Source organism: Passer montanus, unplaced genomic scaffold (genome assembly GCF_014805655.1).
Source record: "Passer montanus isolate IOZ18808 unplaced genomic scaffold, ASM1480565v1 scaffold69, whole genome shotgun sequence".
Lineage (NCBI taxonomy): Eukaryota > Metazoa > Chordata > Aves > Passeriformes > Passeridae > Passer > Passer montanus.
The window spans coordinates 4330834-4351485 of NW_024372036.1; the positions used below are offsets into that span (position 1 = coordinate 4330834).

Here is a 20652-nt window from a genome sequence, read left to right on the forward strand (position 1 = left end):
TGGAAAACTGCAACCTGCAGAGCAGCCTCAGATCTTTTAAAGGCTAGCAGTGCACTGACACTCCAGTCTAAGCTCAGGTATAATACTGAGAAGAAAGAACCTCATCCAGTAACTTCTGATGTGAACTCAAAACTTTTCTTGGAGACAAGTACTTCTTTTCAAGGAAGAAAAACAAAAGCATATTGATTCTGGAATTCAGTGGCTAGGAGTCTCAAAATACATACTGCACTTCGAGGGAACTACAATATTTAAGAGCTTTCACTAAAAAAAAATAAGGTTAAATAGACTTCAGTATCAAAAAGGAGCCTGCCCCTCCCTGATACCCTCTGAGCACATCCAGCAAGGGCAGTAATAGCACCAATAATGTGAGTTTCAGTGATGCAACCTGCCATGATTTTCTCTCAAGATCCCTCTTATGGTGTTTAAATCCTAATTCTTACAAAGAAATGACCTACAGTCTCAGTACATTCAGAAGAAGGTATTAGCTACATCAAAACACTAAAAACATACAACAAAATGCACCCAGCTGCACAATCCTGCACTGACAATGTGCTTGTGAAAAAATGAGACAAATATAAAGAGAAGAAACTACCAACACAAAACCCAGACCTGTCATCCCAGCACTGCTTCACCCTGACCACTGATCCCAGTTCTACAGTTTGAAGTTTGTTCTGCTCTGCACAAACTTCATAGCAAGCATTTTTAAACAAAGAACACTATCACTGCTGCCTTTATAAAAAACACTTTATACACTATATACAAAGGTGCATGCATTTATTGAAGATATTTAATTAAGTAACAAGCTTTTAAGGGAAAAAAAAAAACTGTGGAGCATTATACATGCTGCTATCTTGTGATATTTTATTAATTATATTGAATTTATTAAACACACTGACTTGTCCATAACTTTGACTAAATTCAGACTACACAGATTTATAGTTCTGAATACCATGCTCCTTCAATATTTTACACTTCCAGAACTTCAAGACTTAAAATCTGGGTAAAATATACATTAGTGACATCAAAACATTCTGAACTCTCTTTTCTTTTCTAAATCATATAAAACGTAGCTATAATGCTATTAGAATGTATGATAATTAAAGGAACAAAATTTGTATCATGCAATGAAACTTATTTTTACTTTATAATGGCACACAAACATTCTACTTCTTTCAAATAGCAGTAAATTATTTATAGAACACCTATGACTTTCTGCATTGAGGGTAATAGTTTTATTGTCTTTCGTACTAGAGTTCAAAAAACTGTAGTGAACCAGAACATATGTCCCTCACTTCATAAAAAGAACCTTAAATTTCCCTTTTTACATCAATTAAAATTCCTCCAGTATTTTCAACTACTACTATACTTGTTTGAAAATACAGATACATTTTTAAACACTCCATAACTAACAAGCTTTTTAGTCTTCTTGAGGCTTTTTTTACAATTGAGATGTGACTTCATACAGGTATCGAAGAAAGTATTAAGCACTTTAATTCAGATTTTTAATGGCTTAATGTTTCTTCTCACATTGCTGTGCTAATGCTCTTTTACAGTTCTGGAGAACTCATATTTCCAACCATCAACTGGAGTTTTTATGCTTGTTTTTAAAACCATACACAGAGTACAAAGCAGATACACCATCAGTAAATCCCGCCTCTGATCCACAGCAACACCTGGTCCTGTCACTCTTAAGTGTTATCAACTCAAAAGCAGAGTTAATACAGGTCAGTCCATAATCCTGGGCTGGTTTTGCTGAGCAAAATATGTCCAGAAGGTCACACTGCACTCACACCTAACTTCATTAGCCTAATGAGAACGAGTGGTGTACATTTTTTTGCAGAGGGGGTGGCAGAATTTTCTTAAAACAAAACATAAGCATGGGATCAGACTATTCTTCACTAAATTTTAGAGACAGAATACTGCCATGCTCCTTGCAGGTCTTCCCATGCCTCTGGATTTGGAAACACCAGTGGTTATATCCCACTCATTGGATGGGATTGAGGTGCAAGACAGATGCCTCCATCACCCAAACCCTTCTGAATTTACAGACTGAATTTAGATACCAGCAAATTCCTCTTGAGCAGCACCAAATCTACATGTTTCTCACTTTAGAAATGAAGGTCCCAAGAAGCCAAACTCACCCTGTTTAATGTCAGACAGAGAGCCAGTGGACCCATAGACACAATGCTATCAAACAGCCCACAGCCAGCCTGAGTCACCTAGCAGTGCCCCTGAGCTCAGTTTTAACTCATCTCCCTGTTTCTGCATCCCAGGGAAACTCTAAACCAGCATCTCTGTGTGTTTGGAAAAAAGCATGGGGAGGTGGGAAGTACACATTTTCAGGGTTGGGGTGTTGTTTGTTTTCCTACACAAACAGATCTGCATTCGTGTTAAAATTAAAAAGCAATGACAGTGAAAAAAAAGACATCCCATGGAAAAAAAAGTAAATATTCTGACCTGTTCTACCCAGCTCTCACCCACACCCCACAGAGTGCCATCAGACACTGGGCCTGCCAGCCAACTTCATATTCCTACCTGAACCAGGAGTGTTTTGGTTGGGTTTTTGTTTTCCATTAAAAAAAAAGAATGAGAAGTAAGAATAAAGTTGTTTTTGTAAAGATATCACCAGTCTTAATTCTTTTATGGGCTCTGAAATGCAGTGCAAACCAGGAAAACAGTGACTTAGCCCAACATTTTTCATTCTACCGTGTCACCTACACTGAAGAACAATTCCCCAGAGACATTTATCAGAAGAACTAAAAATTCTTACCTTTTGGATAATCTTCCAATAAGAGGTTGAAGTGACCTAACTGACAAAAGAAATCAGATTCGACCTTTCCTTCAGCTTTCAAAATTAGCGATTCATAGCAGCGAACAGCCTGGGAAAAAGAAATACAAGGTTTTCAAAATTCTGTACTTTATTAAAGCAAATAATATATTTTCAGAGAAATAATAAAGTATTTTATTAGCTTGAAAGACGAGGTCTACAAACACTCACTAACGCAGTCAGCATCACTTTTCAAAGAGCAAATGTAATTCTTCAGAACAGATTTGGAAGCTCAGTGATTCTAATGCAAATTGACAATAAATGAACAACAGAAATTTTCTCTGGTTTATCTGTGGACATTTGATTTCCCACACAAAACAAACCTCTAACTTACATGACAATTTTAAAATCAATGAAACACAAAAGGATTTATTTCATTCTTTCCAATCTGCAAGAAAGAAACCTCTGAATTTATTCTCATTGTGTTGTTTTTTTCCCTAAAGAAATAATTTTGCATTTAACAGTTACTTATTCATTTTTGAACAGTTATCATTTTATTTCTGCTGAACCAAAGAACACACTACCTCAACATATTTCTTTACGCAATTTATGTATCTTCATACGTGTTTCCCAAGATCCGATTCTTTTCACATCTAGCATGTTGTAAAATAATTCACTTCCTCCTACTGCAGACTAAGAAAAGCTAAAGCCAGAAATGTAAATCCAATTAGAAATTATTTCAATTTGAGAAAATTTACCCCGGTTTTTAAGTGACAAACACAGAAGCAAAGAACGTTCTGTGCTATGAACACACATTTTTAACAACTGAACTGACACCTTCTATTCACCATAACTGCCAGGATCTTTAACCTATTGCATCCTTAGCTCATGACCCTATTTACCTCCTGACCCTGTTTACACTTTGGAAATGAGAAAATAAATTAATAAAATCACTTTCTCAACTTTCTGAACTTCCCAGCCATTGAACTGAAGCAGATGAATAAACTTATATGGGAGGGAAAGTGCTTGCACCAGCACAGTTCTCAAAAGCCAGACAGACTTCAACAAATTCTAATTCCAGCTGGTTAACCTATGACTTTCACCTATTTATGGTGTATGTTTCAAATGTGGTTGCAATAATGAACTCCCTGATTTCATGACACGACAGTAATCAAAGACCATGGGGCCTTTCCAACTCAGCATATTCTGTGATTCTGTGAAATGAGGAGCTTTCTTAAGAGATTTTATTAAAACTCGATATTCAAAAGGAGGGGGAGATACAAGCTGAATATTTAAATCAGTAGCCATGCCCATGTTTATAATTTACTTTGAGTACACTTTTACTAATCATCAAAATGAGAAATGCAAAAAAAAAAAAATCCCAAAAAGAAATGTTAGGAAATAGTTAAAACACATCTGTGGAGAACCCAACTACTGATCTAATCTGTTCTGAGTGGGTCATAGTTTGTACCCCAAGACTGGGGTGCATCACATACTTTCACCTACTCTCAAGTCCAGAAAAGCCTTATTTTATGGCTGTTTTCAGAGGCAAAGTTCTGATGAATCAAAACAAAGCTATGCTGCTACAGAGCTTTGGGTGTACATGTAGTATTAAAATGATTTAATAAAACATTAAATATCTTTACATAAACTTAAAGTACATATTTCAAACTGCAGCTATTTGGCCATATTCTGAAGATACCAGATTTAGATTTGTATTTGCAAGCTTTGCCCAAACAAACTGCAGTGAAAGGGCTGAAATTCCTGTCACCATGGATCAAAGTTACAACTCCTTTAATGATTTCATTCCCATCACTATGAACACCTCTTGCAGTCAGCCAATTCTTCATCTAAAGAACATCATCCCTAAAATCAGAAGCAAAGCACACAGGTATAAAGTGTATTTCTTAAGATCACTATTTTTGTATGTACTGACTCTTAACATCAGGTTCACCAGCTGAACACATCTGCAAATATCTTAGTGCAGAACCTTGTTTTTGGCTTCCTCTCTCCACTTTTTGGTCTCATCTCTTGATTTGTACTAATCATAACACAATTTTTGATGGTGCCCTGATGTTACTGTTACACATTGATTTGTAGATAGGCTTCACTTTTTCTGATGATTTGCAATACCTGCTAAAGCTGCTGAAGAAATAGTCAAATTTTGGTATTTTCTTAAATTGGTATTTTATCTTCTTCAATTCACAGCTTACAACAGATATGCTACCACCACAACAGGTAGCCTACAATAAATACTGGAGAGGAAGCCAGGACAACTTATTTCCTGAATTAGGCTGCAGATGTTTAAGGAGAACTTGACTTTATGAAGAAATGTAACAGGATTTTTCTGTACAGATGTTCAGGGAAATTATAAATCACATGCACTTTAACGTTTAAGTGTTTGGGGACCCTCAGTGTTCCCACAGCCCCTTTTTAAGTAAATCCTCAATAAAAGAGGTATCACACATAACTGAAGCACTGTCTGTAGCAGGGATCTAAAAACCTGTGCCCAAGCCTCTCACACAGCTCAGAGCAATTCTCAACGAGGCAAATTTTCCCTTTATGTTAGAGCACAAACTGAAGACACTGCTAAGCCATCTCACTGATGCCAGCACAAGGCAAGGCTAAGACACCAGAACTTCCCCTTTCAGCCACAGCTAACTGTAAATTATCTGTTCCTGTAAGAGCAATTCAATTACACCATTAATGCAAACCCTCTCCGCTGACCTCTAACTGGTTTGCAACATAATCAGCAACACGCTCATATTTATGCAAACTTAACTTGACAAGGCTGCTTCAAATTAATTTTTTTTTCAATTCTTCCAGCACATTCTAACAAAATGAAAGAGAAACTAAAAACAATCATTGCTTCCTTGGCGGGAACACCAAATCAACCCCTGGGCTAGCAGCTTGGTCACCACGTGGCTCTTGCTCTTCCCAGTCAAGGCAGAGTCACCAGGCAAAAACTTACCCAACTTTGGTTTTGGCCAGAAACTTTCTCCCCCACCACACCCATCCACACAGATCTTTACAAAGTAACAAGTATTTTTCTGCACAGGTAAGAATTTGTCTCTGTTGAATGAGTGGATGTAAAAGGGAGGTCACAACTGCACCTGTCTATGTTTTCTTTGAAGGAAAAATCAAAAGATCTCATTTTAGTGGTTCTTTAACTGCAAAGGCCACCTATGGCACTACTTGTATAACACATTTAAATTATCTGAGACACTAAGAATTCTAAGGAAGTTAAAAACCCCTGAGGTTTTTAAGCATTGTTATTTCTCCACACTGTATGGATCTCTAAGTGCATTCAATGGAGTCAGCCTTGAGAATTGCCAGTATTGACAAATTAACAAGAAAGAGAAAGACCCTGAAATGAAAAGGAAGATTGCTACACAACATCATACACTTCCTTCCTTTTGTTCAAGGCTACAAGAAGATAAAAGGGAAACCTGAAGAATTTAGGAACTTGGCAAAATAATCACCCGCAGCTGCTTTGCAGTGTGGCAACCAGAGCAGAAGCAGGAAACCAAGGCAGGAATGGCTGCAGGAAAAGAAACTGGCTTATATGACACTAAAAAAGTAACAATATTCACGTTGTTTGCCACCTTCAACCAAAGCAACACACTATTGTCACACAAATTCCCTCTCACTACTTACACCTTCATGACTGGGGGCATCCTGATTGCACAGATACAACTGTCAATTCTTGGGACACCTTTAAATACAGCACAGGGAAGAAAGAGGCTCAGAGTATTCACCAACTCACAGAAAGGCAGCAAAATCTGTTCACAAAAGGAAGAAATAATTCCAGAATTACCTTGAAAATATACTACCAGATCCCTGTGTGTTCCCTACTTTCATTACAATGGATAAGGAACAGGATTCTTTTTCCCCCTCTGTTTCAAAACCATTTCTTCCTCACACTCACAAAAAACAAACAAACCAACCAAAAAACAAATAATAATAAAAAACCACACACACATATACACAAAATACAACCCCAAAACCATAAACTGAATGCCAATTTTGGTCATTATTAATATGATGTCATTTCATGAATGAAAGTCACTAGAGCTGAGAATATACCACAACAAAATAAATAAATATACCCAACCCAAACTGATAAATCCAAGCAATGAAATCAGAATTCTAAATACTGTATACAGGACTCACTGAAACATTACAGCTCTGCTTTATAAATAAAAAGGACCATGTTATTTCTACTGCAATTAATATGAGGAAAAAGCTTTACCATTACCATGGGTTGCAACTGTTTGTATTTTACAGCACAATTTAAAAGTACTGTTAAAAAACTGTATTTAAAAAAAAAGAACAAAAATCAATACAGCTTGTTCAGATTGTTTCTGAAGAAGATAACGTGATGTTATCCTTTCTGAATCATGACAAGCATGACTGACCAAAATGAAACTAAGGACTAAACAGCCAAATGTGATAAAATATTTACTATTAATTCTTTAATATATTAATGATATGAAAATGGAGGCGTACACTGAGTCAGCAATTTTTACTTAAAGCATAAAAAAAACCTGGCAACTACAGGGAAGCAAGAAGCCAGCAATCTGAATTGTTAACATGGCAACAACCAGGCAGTAACATACACTGAGAGAAATTATTTGAATTTTACTGGGTAATAAATTAACTGCTCAAGAAAAACACAGCACTTCAATGCAGACAATACAGTGTAAAATCACAAATTCAAAGCTTCAAGAAGTTCCTAAACCCCTCAATTTCACATTAAACACTATTTTATATGTAGATAAGCTGGGGTGGGTGCTTCCTTTTCTTCTGCCTCCAGTGACCCAACTGGATGAGCTTTGTGAGCAAGTAATGAGAAGTGAGATTCCACATGGAAATTGGAGAGGGAGACATCAGCAGACTCTTCATAAACAAAATACACGCTATAGTAATGGATAAAACCAGAATGTTCATTAGCTGGTATTTTATCCTTCTGGAAAAGAAAGCAGCCACGTGGACAATCACACATCTACCCTGGCCAGCCCGAGGGGCACCTACACACCAGGAAGGCACGTGTGTGTGAGTGCTGGGCTCCTTCTCCCTCCCTCAGTGCCACTGAGGAGCCTCTGAAAGGCTTATTTTCCCATCCCTTCCTCCTTGCCACAATTCACCAAAATGCACACGCAATTTGCTAACAACAATGACAATAATTTGGTACCACCAAGAGAACCTCCTGGTGAAGCTCCAGCTCCTGCTCTGCAGCAATGGGGGTGTGAACACGGCTCGCTTTAGCCAAGAAAAGAAAAAAACAAACAAGCCTGAATGCTTCAGAAGTTTAAACTATTTTCCCCCCATGAATGACTGGCTGGATACACATCATCTTCCGAGCTGTAGATGATTTACAAGACCATCTCATTTACTTCTGCAGAGAAAAGCACACCATTGTTATTTGACTGAAGATAACCTAGATTAATGCAGCAGATCCTCCACTGAAGGCTCTCATATTATGTATTGGCACAATATCCTTAACTTCCTTTACTTTCTTATTCAATAGCAATTCCCACTACAGCTTTCAAAGCCTCTTTATATGCTCTGTATTTGCAACACTCATATTCTGTTATAAAATTTCTCTCTCCATTTCACACATTTACTCTGCTTGTATTTCATGTATGGACTATGCTATTTCAAAAGCCTCAGTAGGAGTGCTGAAAGTACAGCTTGCTGGACACAAATATGCTCAGACCCCAAAACAAAAAAAAAATTCAGGCCTCACGAAGCAAAAATATGAACTGGCCTCTCCAGTAACTTTGTTCTTGCAAAAATTCTATGGCATATTGGAATGTTATGAGCTTATTCTAGTCTGCTAGTAACACTTAGGATCAAAGTCTTCATCATTTCAAAGACAATTAGTATGGAACAACAGAAACTGATCCTCCTCAAAACATTTCTCAAGAAATTTATCATCAGTTTTGGCTAATTTATTTTCTTATGACTAATGCTTCATGAAACAGGATACAAGAATAAACAGTGCAGGCAGTAAAGAAAAGCAGCTGCACACATGAGCTACGTGCACAGCCTGATAGTCACAATTTTCATGAATTTCCTTTAAAAGCCACTGCTGTAGTCTAAGACTTTTGTGCTTCCAGATTATTCTGAAGATATAACAAATATTTTTTGTTCAGATTGTCTAAGGTAGATGAGAGATGACATAATAAAAGCAGCAGAAGTAAGGTCAAGGTTGCTAAGTTTACAAGGGAAAATTAACATGAACTCAATTATTGTTGAAAACTGAGGGATATTGCTTCATAAAAAGCACAGAACTGCAGAACAGAATACAAAACAGAATCCATGCAAATCAATGACTAAATGGAGAAAAGTGACATTTTAGCAGAGAGTGAAAAACCAAACTTGCTTCCCCTGAATACAGAACAGTTGCAAGACGTTCTTGACACGTGTTTTCTGTCAGACAGATGCAAACTCAATAGTTTACATATTAAAAATAGTTTACATACATAAAATACAGGAAGCTTAGTTCTTTGCAGCTGACAGTGTCCATAACCAACTGGATTTTATGAAAAATTTGTTGACTGGAGTCTATGTGGTGAATCACTCTGCATTAATTCTCAGTCCACCTGGAGGATGCAATCCTCTTATTTCTTTTAAATACAGTTAAATGAATTTACAAATATCAATGTCTATGTACATACACACACACCTACATCATTTCTAGAAATTCTAAATTATTAGCAAACAGAATCACCTCCATTCTGTCCCTAAAAGTACTTCATAATCAGGCGATTCAGCAGATTATGGCAAATTTTATATGGAATTTCATAATTCAAAATCCTTCACAGGTAATCTCTACCAAAAAACACAAACAAACACACAAAAGTAACTTTCTTTTTTTTCCAAGTGGCGGTAGATTTTTTTAATAGGCAATTGGAATATTGTTTTTATTTGAGACTATAAGAACATCTTTTTGGCTATTTTTACCACAGCAAGTCTATTTCAAGTAGAATTGCAGCACCTTAATTTAGCAATTTTTCAAGCTCATGAATAGTTCAGCACACACTAAAATTCAAGACCACTAAATCTGATTTTATTCTAGCAATTCTCACCTATACCAACACAGAACATCACAAATGAGGTGTGGCACATCATACTTCAGAACACTTAGATAGCTAACATTGATGGATAAATTTATCTTTTCTTTTAATATGTTAAACCAGTTTTATGTAGGAGTCTACAGAGTCTCATACAGATTTTAAGTAAGATATGACATAACAAATAAATAGCTTGTTTTGTTTTCATTGGATTAATTATTTTGGAAATATAATTAAAATCAACACAGAAAAATACAACCAAACACAGAAACCCACCCACAAATAAAGCCAGAATCTGCATTAACAGCTGCCTGTTTTACCTAAGGAAAAAAGGATCGGAATAACTTATTTATGCAAATATCTCTGGATCTGGGCACAAGTCTTTGGAAATGTAACACTATCAGGCACCAAGCATAAGAATGACAATGAAACAAAGAATAAAGAACTTGAAAAAAAGAGGTATTAAATAGAAAACAATGCACATAATATGCACAAGACAATGTCTACCAAGACTGACACAATGAATATATATTTGTGAAAATACCTAGTTTCAGACTTAACAGAATGATTTTTCTGTGTTGTCTGAATACAAGGCAATTTATAAAGGCAACTATTAAAAAATATTTAAAAGCTACCACCAATTGCTCTGCTAAATCTGCCCAGTCTAAACTTCAGTCCCAGAAGGGTTCAAGCACTAAAGGTGGCCGGGTACTCAGAAATAATATGGCTGGTAGCTTAGTCTGAAAATACAAGGAAAAGATGACTTATTTTAGAAGAATGGAAGTGAAAATGGGTCAGGAGCTGTTTCATAAAGAAAGTGTAAAAACTAATGCTAATAGGGTGGGAAGTGTGGAATTTTGAGCACCACAGGAGATACAGAATTCGTAAAAGCACATTAAGACACAAAGGAAAAAAAAATCTAAACTGAATGAACCTGGTTTTAAATACTGAAATATCACTATTTCAAGGAGTCTCACAATGCTGGCACTTTTAAAGTTAGCACAGCCAGTGCAGCAGAAGGATCCACCCCAAGGATTTTCCATCCCATCACTGAAATCTCCCATATTAGGTACAATCCACATATCACATTCCTTTTTCCACAGCCATTCATATTTTCTCCTCTGTGGCTGCTTAATTATGCTTACACAATTATGCTCACATATAAAAATGAGCAACACTGGAACATAACCAAATGTGCATGAAAACCAGCCTGCACAGAAAATGTTTTGGAGGAGAACTTTATGCGCAGAAAACACCTTGAAAAGCACCACAATAATTCCCACCAAGAGCTGGAACCCTTGTGTGCTCATGCCAGCAAACACCCAGCCTTATGCCTCACCTTTCCCCACCTCGTGTGGCTATCTGAACAAAAAGAAATTGCAATGAGGAGATAGGAGGAATACAATCCTCTGGATACAGTCCACAGCTAATGATCAGCACCACTTCTGAATGAACTTTCTGGTGGAACCTTATTCCAGGAAAGAATAAATGTCTATTTCTGCTCTGTGACAGTAACAGTTAGAGAAGTGTATTCATAGAGATTTCAGATTTTACATTTATGCATTACAAAGCACAAGCCCAAGTCCAAATTATTTTAGCTACGAGTATACATTTTCATCATAATGTGCACTAAACACCAACTAAAATGACAATACATCCAAAACTTTGCTTGGGAACTGGCCAGCAGATTCTTCTGATAAGTAAAACCTGATCGAGGACTGTCACAGGCAAAACATGCTAAAGACTCCTGCAGCTGCAAGGTGAACAGCTGGGTAGGTTGTCACTATAGCCTGTTTTCATTAACATTTCCCCGGAGCTGGATGTAAGATCTCCTTCCTGAATAATGCTTCCCAAGCCCTATCAAATTTGACATCCAATACACAGATGGACATTAAAAAATACCAAGCGGTAAAACATTTATGTATGAAGCTTAATGCCAATTCTCCATCTATCCTGTATGTATTGGACACTACTGAAGTAGAAAACAGAGACAGCTTCAAAAGTTTAAGTTCCTAGTAAGTGCAGCAGGTCAGAAACCAATTCTATTTTAGGAGGGAAATGGGATGCACAAAAAATTCACAAGAAACTCCAGCACATTAAAACTATCTCTACCATTAAAACTATACCATCTAAGGACTTAAATCTAGAAAGATCAAGATTCAAGGCTTCACTTTATTTAAAACAAGGATTTAAATTTGAGTTGTCCATACTCATCACAAGTGCCATAGGTACCAGATTCCAGAGTCAACCTCACTTTTAAGCCAAAAGTGACCATGACAATTCTCTGCAGGACAGAGGCAGAATGACAGACACTAAGCTTCCACCTATATAGAGAACTCTGTTCCAGCCATCCTTTCCCCATCCACAATTACAGCATGACCTTGGGTAGAAAAGAAGGATTTTGTGTTAAAACAAACAGCTGGATAAAGAAAATTGCAATCCATTAGGGGGGAGTACTGACTGGGGAGTTCGGGCACACCACCATCTGCCTTGGCAGAACACTACAAACACACTACTTAAACAGATTCAGTTATGAGTTCTCAGTTCCATCATGATGATGATGTTCCTTCCAACACAAAGATATCCAAGGAATCTTAAACACAATACCCAACTAGAAAAAGTACAATATCCCCTTCTGTTGGGCCTACCTTTCACTACTACATACCCTGATCCACAGAATTATGAGTTTATTAAATAACTGCCTTTAAAACGAGTGACCACACTTTAGGAAAAGCAATACACATCCTGAACATGCTCATTTCTGAAAGTCAACCTTGTGCACTTCTCTTAATTAGAAGTTTACACACAATCCACAAACCTCACACTGCTCGTTACATACACCAGTCCCAAACACAAAATAGCTAATGGCCCTTTGTTTCTTAAAAATGTCTATTTGTAGAATAAACAATGGCACAATGTGGATTGCACTGTATGGAAACCAAATCTTTAAGCCAGCATTTACATGACCAAATCAGCATCTCTAAGCACTAACACTGCTCGTCTCTCACAACCAGGGAGAAAACCCAAAAATGTTTAAAACAATGATCAAATTGTTAAAAAGCATTTTATAAACCCACTGAGGTGTGAAATCCACAACCAGGAATTTGAAATAGGACAGAGTACCCTGAAAGAGCTGTGAGGATCACCACTGACCATCAGAAGTTCTGTTGGCACCATTCTTAAACGAGGATGTGAACGAGGCTCATACACCAAACACCTCTGAAGAGTCCCTTATAAGACACTACTGTAATGTTTACATTTAGAATGAAATAATGCTAGAAATAATCTAATTCTATACATCAGCCATTTGTTGAGAAGGTTTTCTTTTGATGAACAGGCCATATTCCACAGGACTCACTCGACAGAAGGTGTTTTCCTTAGTTCTCTTCAGCTAAAGCTGCCATGACTTGAGCCTTTAGATGAACAATCAGTTCTGATATTATTTACAGTGGCAGGCAACAATTTCAATTATATATTAATGTCAAACCTTAGAATGAACCTCAGCAGTTTTACAGGCAATAGTTTCCAAAATGCAACTAACTTGATACTGCAAAAAAAAAATGCACCAAAATTGTGACCCAAAGCCATAAAGTCATAGGCAATAGTTTCCAAAATGCAACCAACTTGATACTGCAAAAAAAATTGTGACCCAAAGCCATAAAGTCACTAAAAATTTCTATTAAAAGTACAGTTCCTTAACACTAAAATGTTGACTGTCTTCCTTTTTAAGATTTTGGATGAACAGGACACACCCCTGTCTCCCATTTCACTGTCACTAATGTAATCTATCTTTGTTTACAGAATAAATTCAACTTCAAAGCACTCACACTTCAGCAAGTGGTCTGAGCATGGATCTCTGAATTGACAGAATACACCAGTGTGTCAACCACAGCTAACAAGAACTCTTCACAATGCAGGAAAGGCTCATTTCCACAGAAGACTGGATTGTTTTTCAATTACTGGTCCCAAAGAGTTGGATTCATCATTATTAGAAAGTATATGTGGAAAGGTGCATGCAGGTTTCATTCATCTTACTTAACAAACATAAATACTCCACTATACACTGGAATATCTCTGCTGAAACATTGTGTCCCTATGAGCAAGCAATTCCCCTAGAGAGGAAACAAGGAAAACAGCAGAACACCACAAAAATCTGAATCAAGAACAGCAGAGTCAGACACTGAATTAAGTTCTAAGAGTACACTGGGCACAACCAGGGGAGCAGCAAATAAAAGCTTAGACAAAATAAAGCAGTGAGAGGGAACACCAAGTAAGAGATGAAACTTTTGTCACAGGGGAATGCCAGAGAAGGAAAGCAGATCACAATTGACTCAAGCCCTGAAGGACAGCACCTTCTCCACTGTCACCATTTCATCCCTACTCCAGCAGGCTGCACAAGAGCCTCCCATCACCACCCACCCAACACAAGCATGCCCAGGTAATAATCACTTCAGTCATGCCAGTCACTAAGAGAACAAATCATTACCCCTCTGCAGGGAATGTCTGGGGAGGAGGAAAAAATACAAAGGTGAGAAAGTTTAAGAACAGTTGAAAATGTACCAAATTGAAATTAAACACATTTTCAAATAATCATAAAAGGAGAAGGGTAGCAAGCAAGTCAGTCCCAAATGTCAATCTTTTTAGGCTCTTTATTTTAAAGTGTCAACTGTAGTACAAAAGGCTCTTTTTTCATTCCTTTCTGAAGTAAGATTTTTTTTACATCCAAAAAAAGCAAACCTCATCACTCTGGACCACCTGTGGCCTGTCCTGTGAAAGCAACAGGAGGTGGGTAATCTTTATGCTTAAACTTGGAAACATAAATGACACTTGCACATGTGGAAGAGAATATTGATGTTGTCTTTAGGCCACAGATGGAGAACTGGCATCTCCTGAGGTGCAGGTGGCTCACAGGGAAAAACTCCAGACTGGCAAGACCTGAGCTGCTGTCCAATGCATGGAAAACTCCATAAACTCCAGTATGCTGAAAATATATGTCAAACTTCTTTTGCTGTGAGATAAACTGAAAAACTTCAAGCCTTTGTGGAACATCAAAACAAAGTTTGAAGCTCATGCTGGTTTTATTTCCACATGTTGCCAGGTGTGGGGATGTGGCTGCTCATGCCATGCCAGTCCCTCTCACACAGGCACAAACAAAGGAGCACAGCCTCAACTTCATCCTCCTTTCTGCTCTAACTGCACAATATGCAGCAGGAGCAAATAAATTTGTCAGAATTTATTCATCCTGTGCAGCAATGGCATGAGATTTGAGTCTCTGAGTCAGTCTCCTGCACTTGTTTCACATTCAACTGTTCAATGTGCTTTCTTTTTTCTTGTGAGTCAGGAGAACCTCTACCTAAAATCCATTTTCACACGTATTTTATAGTGTCTAAGTGCACAAAATTCAACATAAAAGAAGAACTGCTGTAATATTAACTACATTTATTGGTGGCAGCCTATCATCCTATAATTACCTCCATAATTTGCCATGATAAGATACTGGCCTTTGGACTGAATTTACAGTCTTGTTTTAGGTTTATCAACTGTAAATGAGGTAAGGACATTGCAACTCCAAACCCCACCCATCAGATGGCTTTTGGAAGGCAGTCAGGGAGACACGTAGCAGTAAAACATTATACAGCCACGTAAGAGACTGAACTGTGGGACAGGCTTATTGAAAGTACTGGGGGAAAAAATCCCACGTACATTAATTACTGGATTATAAGTCAACAAACCAAGATGAGGATGTGCTGCCAGCATAAGGCAGATAAAGCACAAAGGATTCTGGAGCTCAACAGAGGATAGACTTCTAGCAAAGTTAAAATGAGATGACAATAAGTCAGATCAATAGTCAGCCCTGTGCAGCAACCTGTCTTAGTATTTACTTGAGCACGACATGGACTAAAACAGCAATACTAAAAAATTAGCACAGCTTTTACATGAACCCACACTGTTGAGAAAACAGCAAAAGAAAGAGGTTAGCATACAGTGGGTTTTTTTTTTTTACTTTATATTTTTCCAGACTACATCAATTTAAGTTCAGAAAATTCCTGGGCACAGATGGGAAATGCTCCTGATGGATTTTCCTTCCATTAATTTTCCCTACCACTTTCTAAAACCATGTCCACTCATCTCACACTAACAACACTGGACAGCCAGCAGTTCACAGAAGAAATGCAGGGAACCATCTTGCTCTGAATCTGCTTCCTGATAGTTTCAGTTCAGACTCCCAAGCTCTTGCAGTAGAAGAGACAGAGAAAAACCTGTTTTAAAAGCAGAGATATTGATACCATCTCAGCAGATTCTATACAATTTCCCCACATTCAGCAGAAATTAAATAAATTTAGACAAGAACTGTAGGGGTAAGAGGAAAGAGGAGTCTCTCTTGTAAAAGTAAGTCTAAACATCTCAAATTATTTACCTTAGGAAATCAAAAGCTACTATAACTTTACAAATACCAACAGAACACACACCAGGGAAAGAGAAGAGCTATTTCAATCTAACAACGTTGCCAAACAAATGTATCATTTTAGACTGAAATTTCAAAAAGTATTTGAAGAATAAGACAATTAGGCTTTTGAATAGTATTTAAATGTAACAGCAGAAGCAAAAGGGTTCTTTTAAGTACTCTTTGGTATCACATATAAGACAGCAATTTTCACAAATATAATGCCATTACATATACCTGTGTATCTGTGACACAGCCACATGCAATGTTGAAGGGACAGGCTTGAAAAAAAAAACCAGAAACTCTCACACAAACCTACGTATTCTTTTGTGTTCCTTCTCAAAGAGTCTGCACAAGTTTTGAAACAATTTCTATTCAAGTGAGAACAGACCAATACCAATCCTGACTATAAAGAGCTGAATTGTTAAGTAAAGTGCTCATGCCCTTGAGGCACTTCTGAGTAAGAGTATTTGAGAAACTTTAGGTAAAATTAGCTCCATAATATTTTGAACCACCACATCCTTACTGTCCAGAAAAGAGGCAAACACAGAGAGAATAAGCACAGAACCAAAACCCACAGACAGTATCTGCTATCTGCCCTGCTCCACCAACATAAATACATGTGAGGATCAGCACTTGGAGTCTCTAGAGAATCTCCATTTTAAATATTAATTAATGAAGGAATGTAATTCTTCAGCAAATATATTTAATTTTTTAAGAACCAAACCCATATATTATGGTCTTTCAGGAAGTATTCTGGCTTTAATTTCAGCATGACCAAAGGACAAGTACTGACACTGTGGGTGTATCAGTATCACTTAAAAAACCAAAGCTTTCCATGCTCATACAAACCAGCTTTCCAGCTTTCTTTTACACCAAGACTATTGCTTTTCAAAACCCTCTTGTGAAATAATATTCTACAAAATTTCAAGAAGAGTTTTAGCTTAACAACACTCCAGGGAAGAAAAATGAAAGAGGAATGAAAAATGAATACTGTTTTAGAATATTCACCAAAACTCAGCAGCATTACATGTTCTGCGATGTGCTTTCAAAACATCATGTAGAAAATGAAAATGGTTTTGAAGAAAATTAATAAATCGATTCATAACTTTGTTAACACAAATGAAGAGGTAACAAACAACAAAACAAACACCACCCTCCCCCACAGCAATAAGACTGGATATCACTTCTTGAACATCTTTGGATGTCTCGTGCCCAGCCTGCCACAGCACAGCACCAAGAATGAGCTCTCTGAGCTCCAGAGATAACAGCAACATGCTACAAAAAAGCCAAGCCCTCAGCAATCACCCTGGTCACACATTTTTAAAAGATCTGCAACACTAAACTGCAGTCCCATGTTCTCTAATGTGTGTTCCAAGTAATGGTTCATAGCTTTTTTTTTTTTAAACAAAGATGCTCTCCCCACCCACTTTCAGATGAGCAGACACACGTAATTCACTTTCTGCTGCATCATTTATCTGCTTCGTAGGCTTCAGACTTTCAGACTCAGACTTGCTCCTTTTTCCAAAACACATACATGCAGCTGTTGCCACCTATTATTTCAAAATTATCTTAATTCTCAGAAGCAAAGAAATGCCAATTTTTCTCTCAAAAACAGAAATATTATCAACAAGATCAAAAGCAAATGACAAAAGCATTAGCAGATCCAGCAAAATGCAGCATCACAGTTGGGTTCTGCTGTCATTTCTGTACAGGACTCAAAAATTAAATAGTAGATTTATTACCCATTTTCATCAACCCAAGTCTAGATATGGTGTGGTGTTTTAAAATTAGCAAAGTGCTGATGTCCTAATGCTCCTACTTGCTTTCACTATCAGAAAGCCACCACTGTCTCCAGTGATCACAGTGAAAGCTACTGATAGTGATATCACTACCACTATTTTTGTACAGTTTATCTATACAAAATACACCTTTTAAATAGAAACTGTAGCTCTAAGCTGGTGAAACAGGTTTGCAGCATGACATGCTAAGTATAAAAATACAAAGTGAAAAGACCTTTGTCAATAAAATTTAACACATAGCTTGTTAGCAAGCAGAATCTTCTGTGAGGCCTCCCAGAAGGCTGAGAGCAACAAAATAATGTCCTGAAAACAGGAAACACAGAGTTCTGCCCACAAAGATGTGACATGGGCCACTGGAAAGCAGCTATTGGTATTCCAGCTGCATCAGTGGCAGCTGTACTCTACAGTCAAGGTATTAAGCAAAAAAAGTATGAACTGTTACATTCTGCTTTTCCCTTGAGGAATGTCCTGAGCCTGACTGCTAATGATGAAATGAGAAAGTATTTCTGTGCCATAAGAAATCCACTGTGATTTATTTAGCATTGTCTTCCAGAGGCAGGAAGAGGGCTCAGGGACACTGCAGCCATCACAACCATCAGCAGCTGCACCAGACAGCAAATCTCAAAATTGGCATAGGTAGGTGGATCACTGAATATGGGGAAAAAAACAAGTTTGGAAAAAAGCAAAGCTGAGTCTTCCCAGAAAACAGCCTAGGAACTGTGATATGAGCAACTCTGCTTCAGGTGCAGACAGGGGCAAAGGGCACATGCACATTACAGACCTGGAAAAAAAAGTGTCACTCATGGAAGTCAGAGTTAAATTTATGCCCTTGGGCACAACCTCATTCACTGGTTCCAACAGTCTTGCTAGACCAGTCTGGAAGGTCCAAAATTCTGTGCTGTTAATAGTGAGTATTCAGGGAAGAGGAAGCACAAAAGAAAAAATCTTTATTTTACTACAACAATCTCAGTAGTTGCATTCCAGGGGGACTACCTGTGGCTAAGCCATTGCTAGGTAAATGATACTGTGCAATTCTCAAACATTCCTTCATTCTCCTGAAAACTCTGCTAAAGGAATTTATGGGCTGTATTCAAAACTTCCCCAGAAGGCTCAGTTTGCATCTCCTTCATTTCCAGGAACTCATTTCCCACCATCAGCAGTCACCTACTCCATGACCTCATGTGCCAGATGCAACAAATAGGTCAGTTTGCATCTGACCTACAGATCTCCAGGTGAGGCAAACATCAGACACAGGAGGCTTGCAATTTACAGCAGCCTCAAAACAAAAAAGAAAAAAAATTCCAGTACAGGGTGGGATCCCCCTCAGGGATGGCTTCTTAACCCAAGTTTAGCATTGCAAGCCTTCTCCATTCTGATTATTCCTTCACCTCCTATACAGCCTGACAGAAGCAAAAACTTTCATATTTTAGAGTTCTGTATCTAGACTGAACAATTAATTGGAACATTCATGTCACAAATACAAGCTACTTCTCAAAATCTTGGGAGATCCTCCTCCCACTGGTTACAGAAGTCAAATATGTGAGACAATAAGCATAAAATAACTTCCTCACCTAATGATGTGACCCAAGAGAAAACCTTGTTTAAGGTTGAAAAAAACCAACCCTGGTTCCCTGGGAGAAGAGACCGACCCCTATTTGGCTACAACTTTTTTTCAGGGAGTTGTAGAGAGTGGTGAGGTCTCAACATTTCCTCCACTGAGAGCAAGGACCTCTAAGAGCTCAGACAGGACACCAGTTTTTGCAGTCTGCCTGCCTAAAAGTAGATGACACTAAATTAAAGGGATTTCTCCACAATAATGCAGGCTACATGCACTAAAACAAAACACTAAATACTTGTATGACAGCATCCAAGTGAAAGCTGTTGAGCATAAATCTAAGATATGTATATATTAAGATGTGCTATTACAATTAATTGGGTTAATTTTGCATATTTATTCATACATTAATGGGAAAGCATAGTAGTAGAGCTGGGGAAAGGTGGAAAATTTAGTAATGCTGAAAATAAACAGTTTGAAACTATTTTTTTTCTAGAATTAATGCGTATCTCCCCCTCCTATATCTCTTCAGACTACTATGTGCAAACTTATGACTGACACCACACATCATTACAATTATGTGACAGCAGGCCAGATGCTTACAAAATTTAAGATAGCCAGATCTAAAAATGCAGGGGGCAATGATAACATGATGGGGAGACACACAAAAAACTGAATCTGTTAACTTGCTGGAGAGGTTAGGAGGGCAACATTACACAAGCAATGGAGCTTTAGTCAAAGACAAGACAACTCACACAGATTTACAGCTTCACACAGACATGTAAGTGCAAATCCATGGGCACTCTCCCACACTAAATGCCACTTGGCAATGGAAACTCTACCCTTTATTCCTGCTGAATCCCCAAGTGCTGTGCAACTGTGCCTCCCAGGAGGAGCTCCTTCTCCAAAACTAAGGGAATCTTCCTTGTAAGTTCTTGCAAAGCAAGAGGTCCAACCAAAGGGACAATCAAATGCCAAGGTTCTGATTCATACCCAGGAAGAAA

At 37.7% G+C, this 20652-nt stretch overlaps 1 protein-coding gene across 16 annotated transcripts in view; it reads right to left on the minus strand.

The window, feature by feature from the left end:
* KDM6A (lysine demethylase 6A) overlaps positions 1–20652 on the minus strand; it is a 151614-nt gene that overhangs the window by 114426 nt on the left and 16536 nt on the right. For all 16 annotated transcript variants that reach the window (XR_005629853.1, XR_005629861.1, XR_005629858.1 and 13 more), the window contains exon 3: positions 2771–2879. Coding sequence is in view for 7 of the 16 variants with exons in the window: in XM_039729531.1 (XP_039585465.1) it covers positions 2771–2879 (109 nt within the window). In the remaining 9 variants the exon portion in view is untranslated. The remainder of the gene's footprint in view (positions 1–2770; positions 2880–20652) is intronic.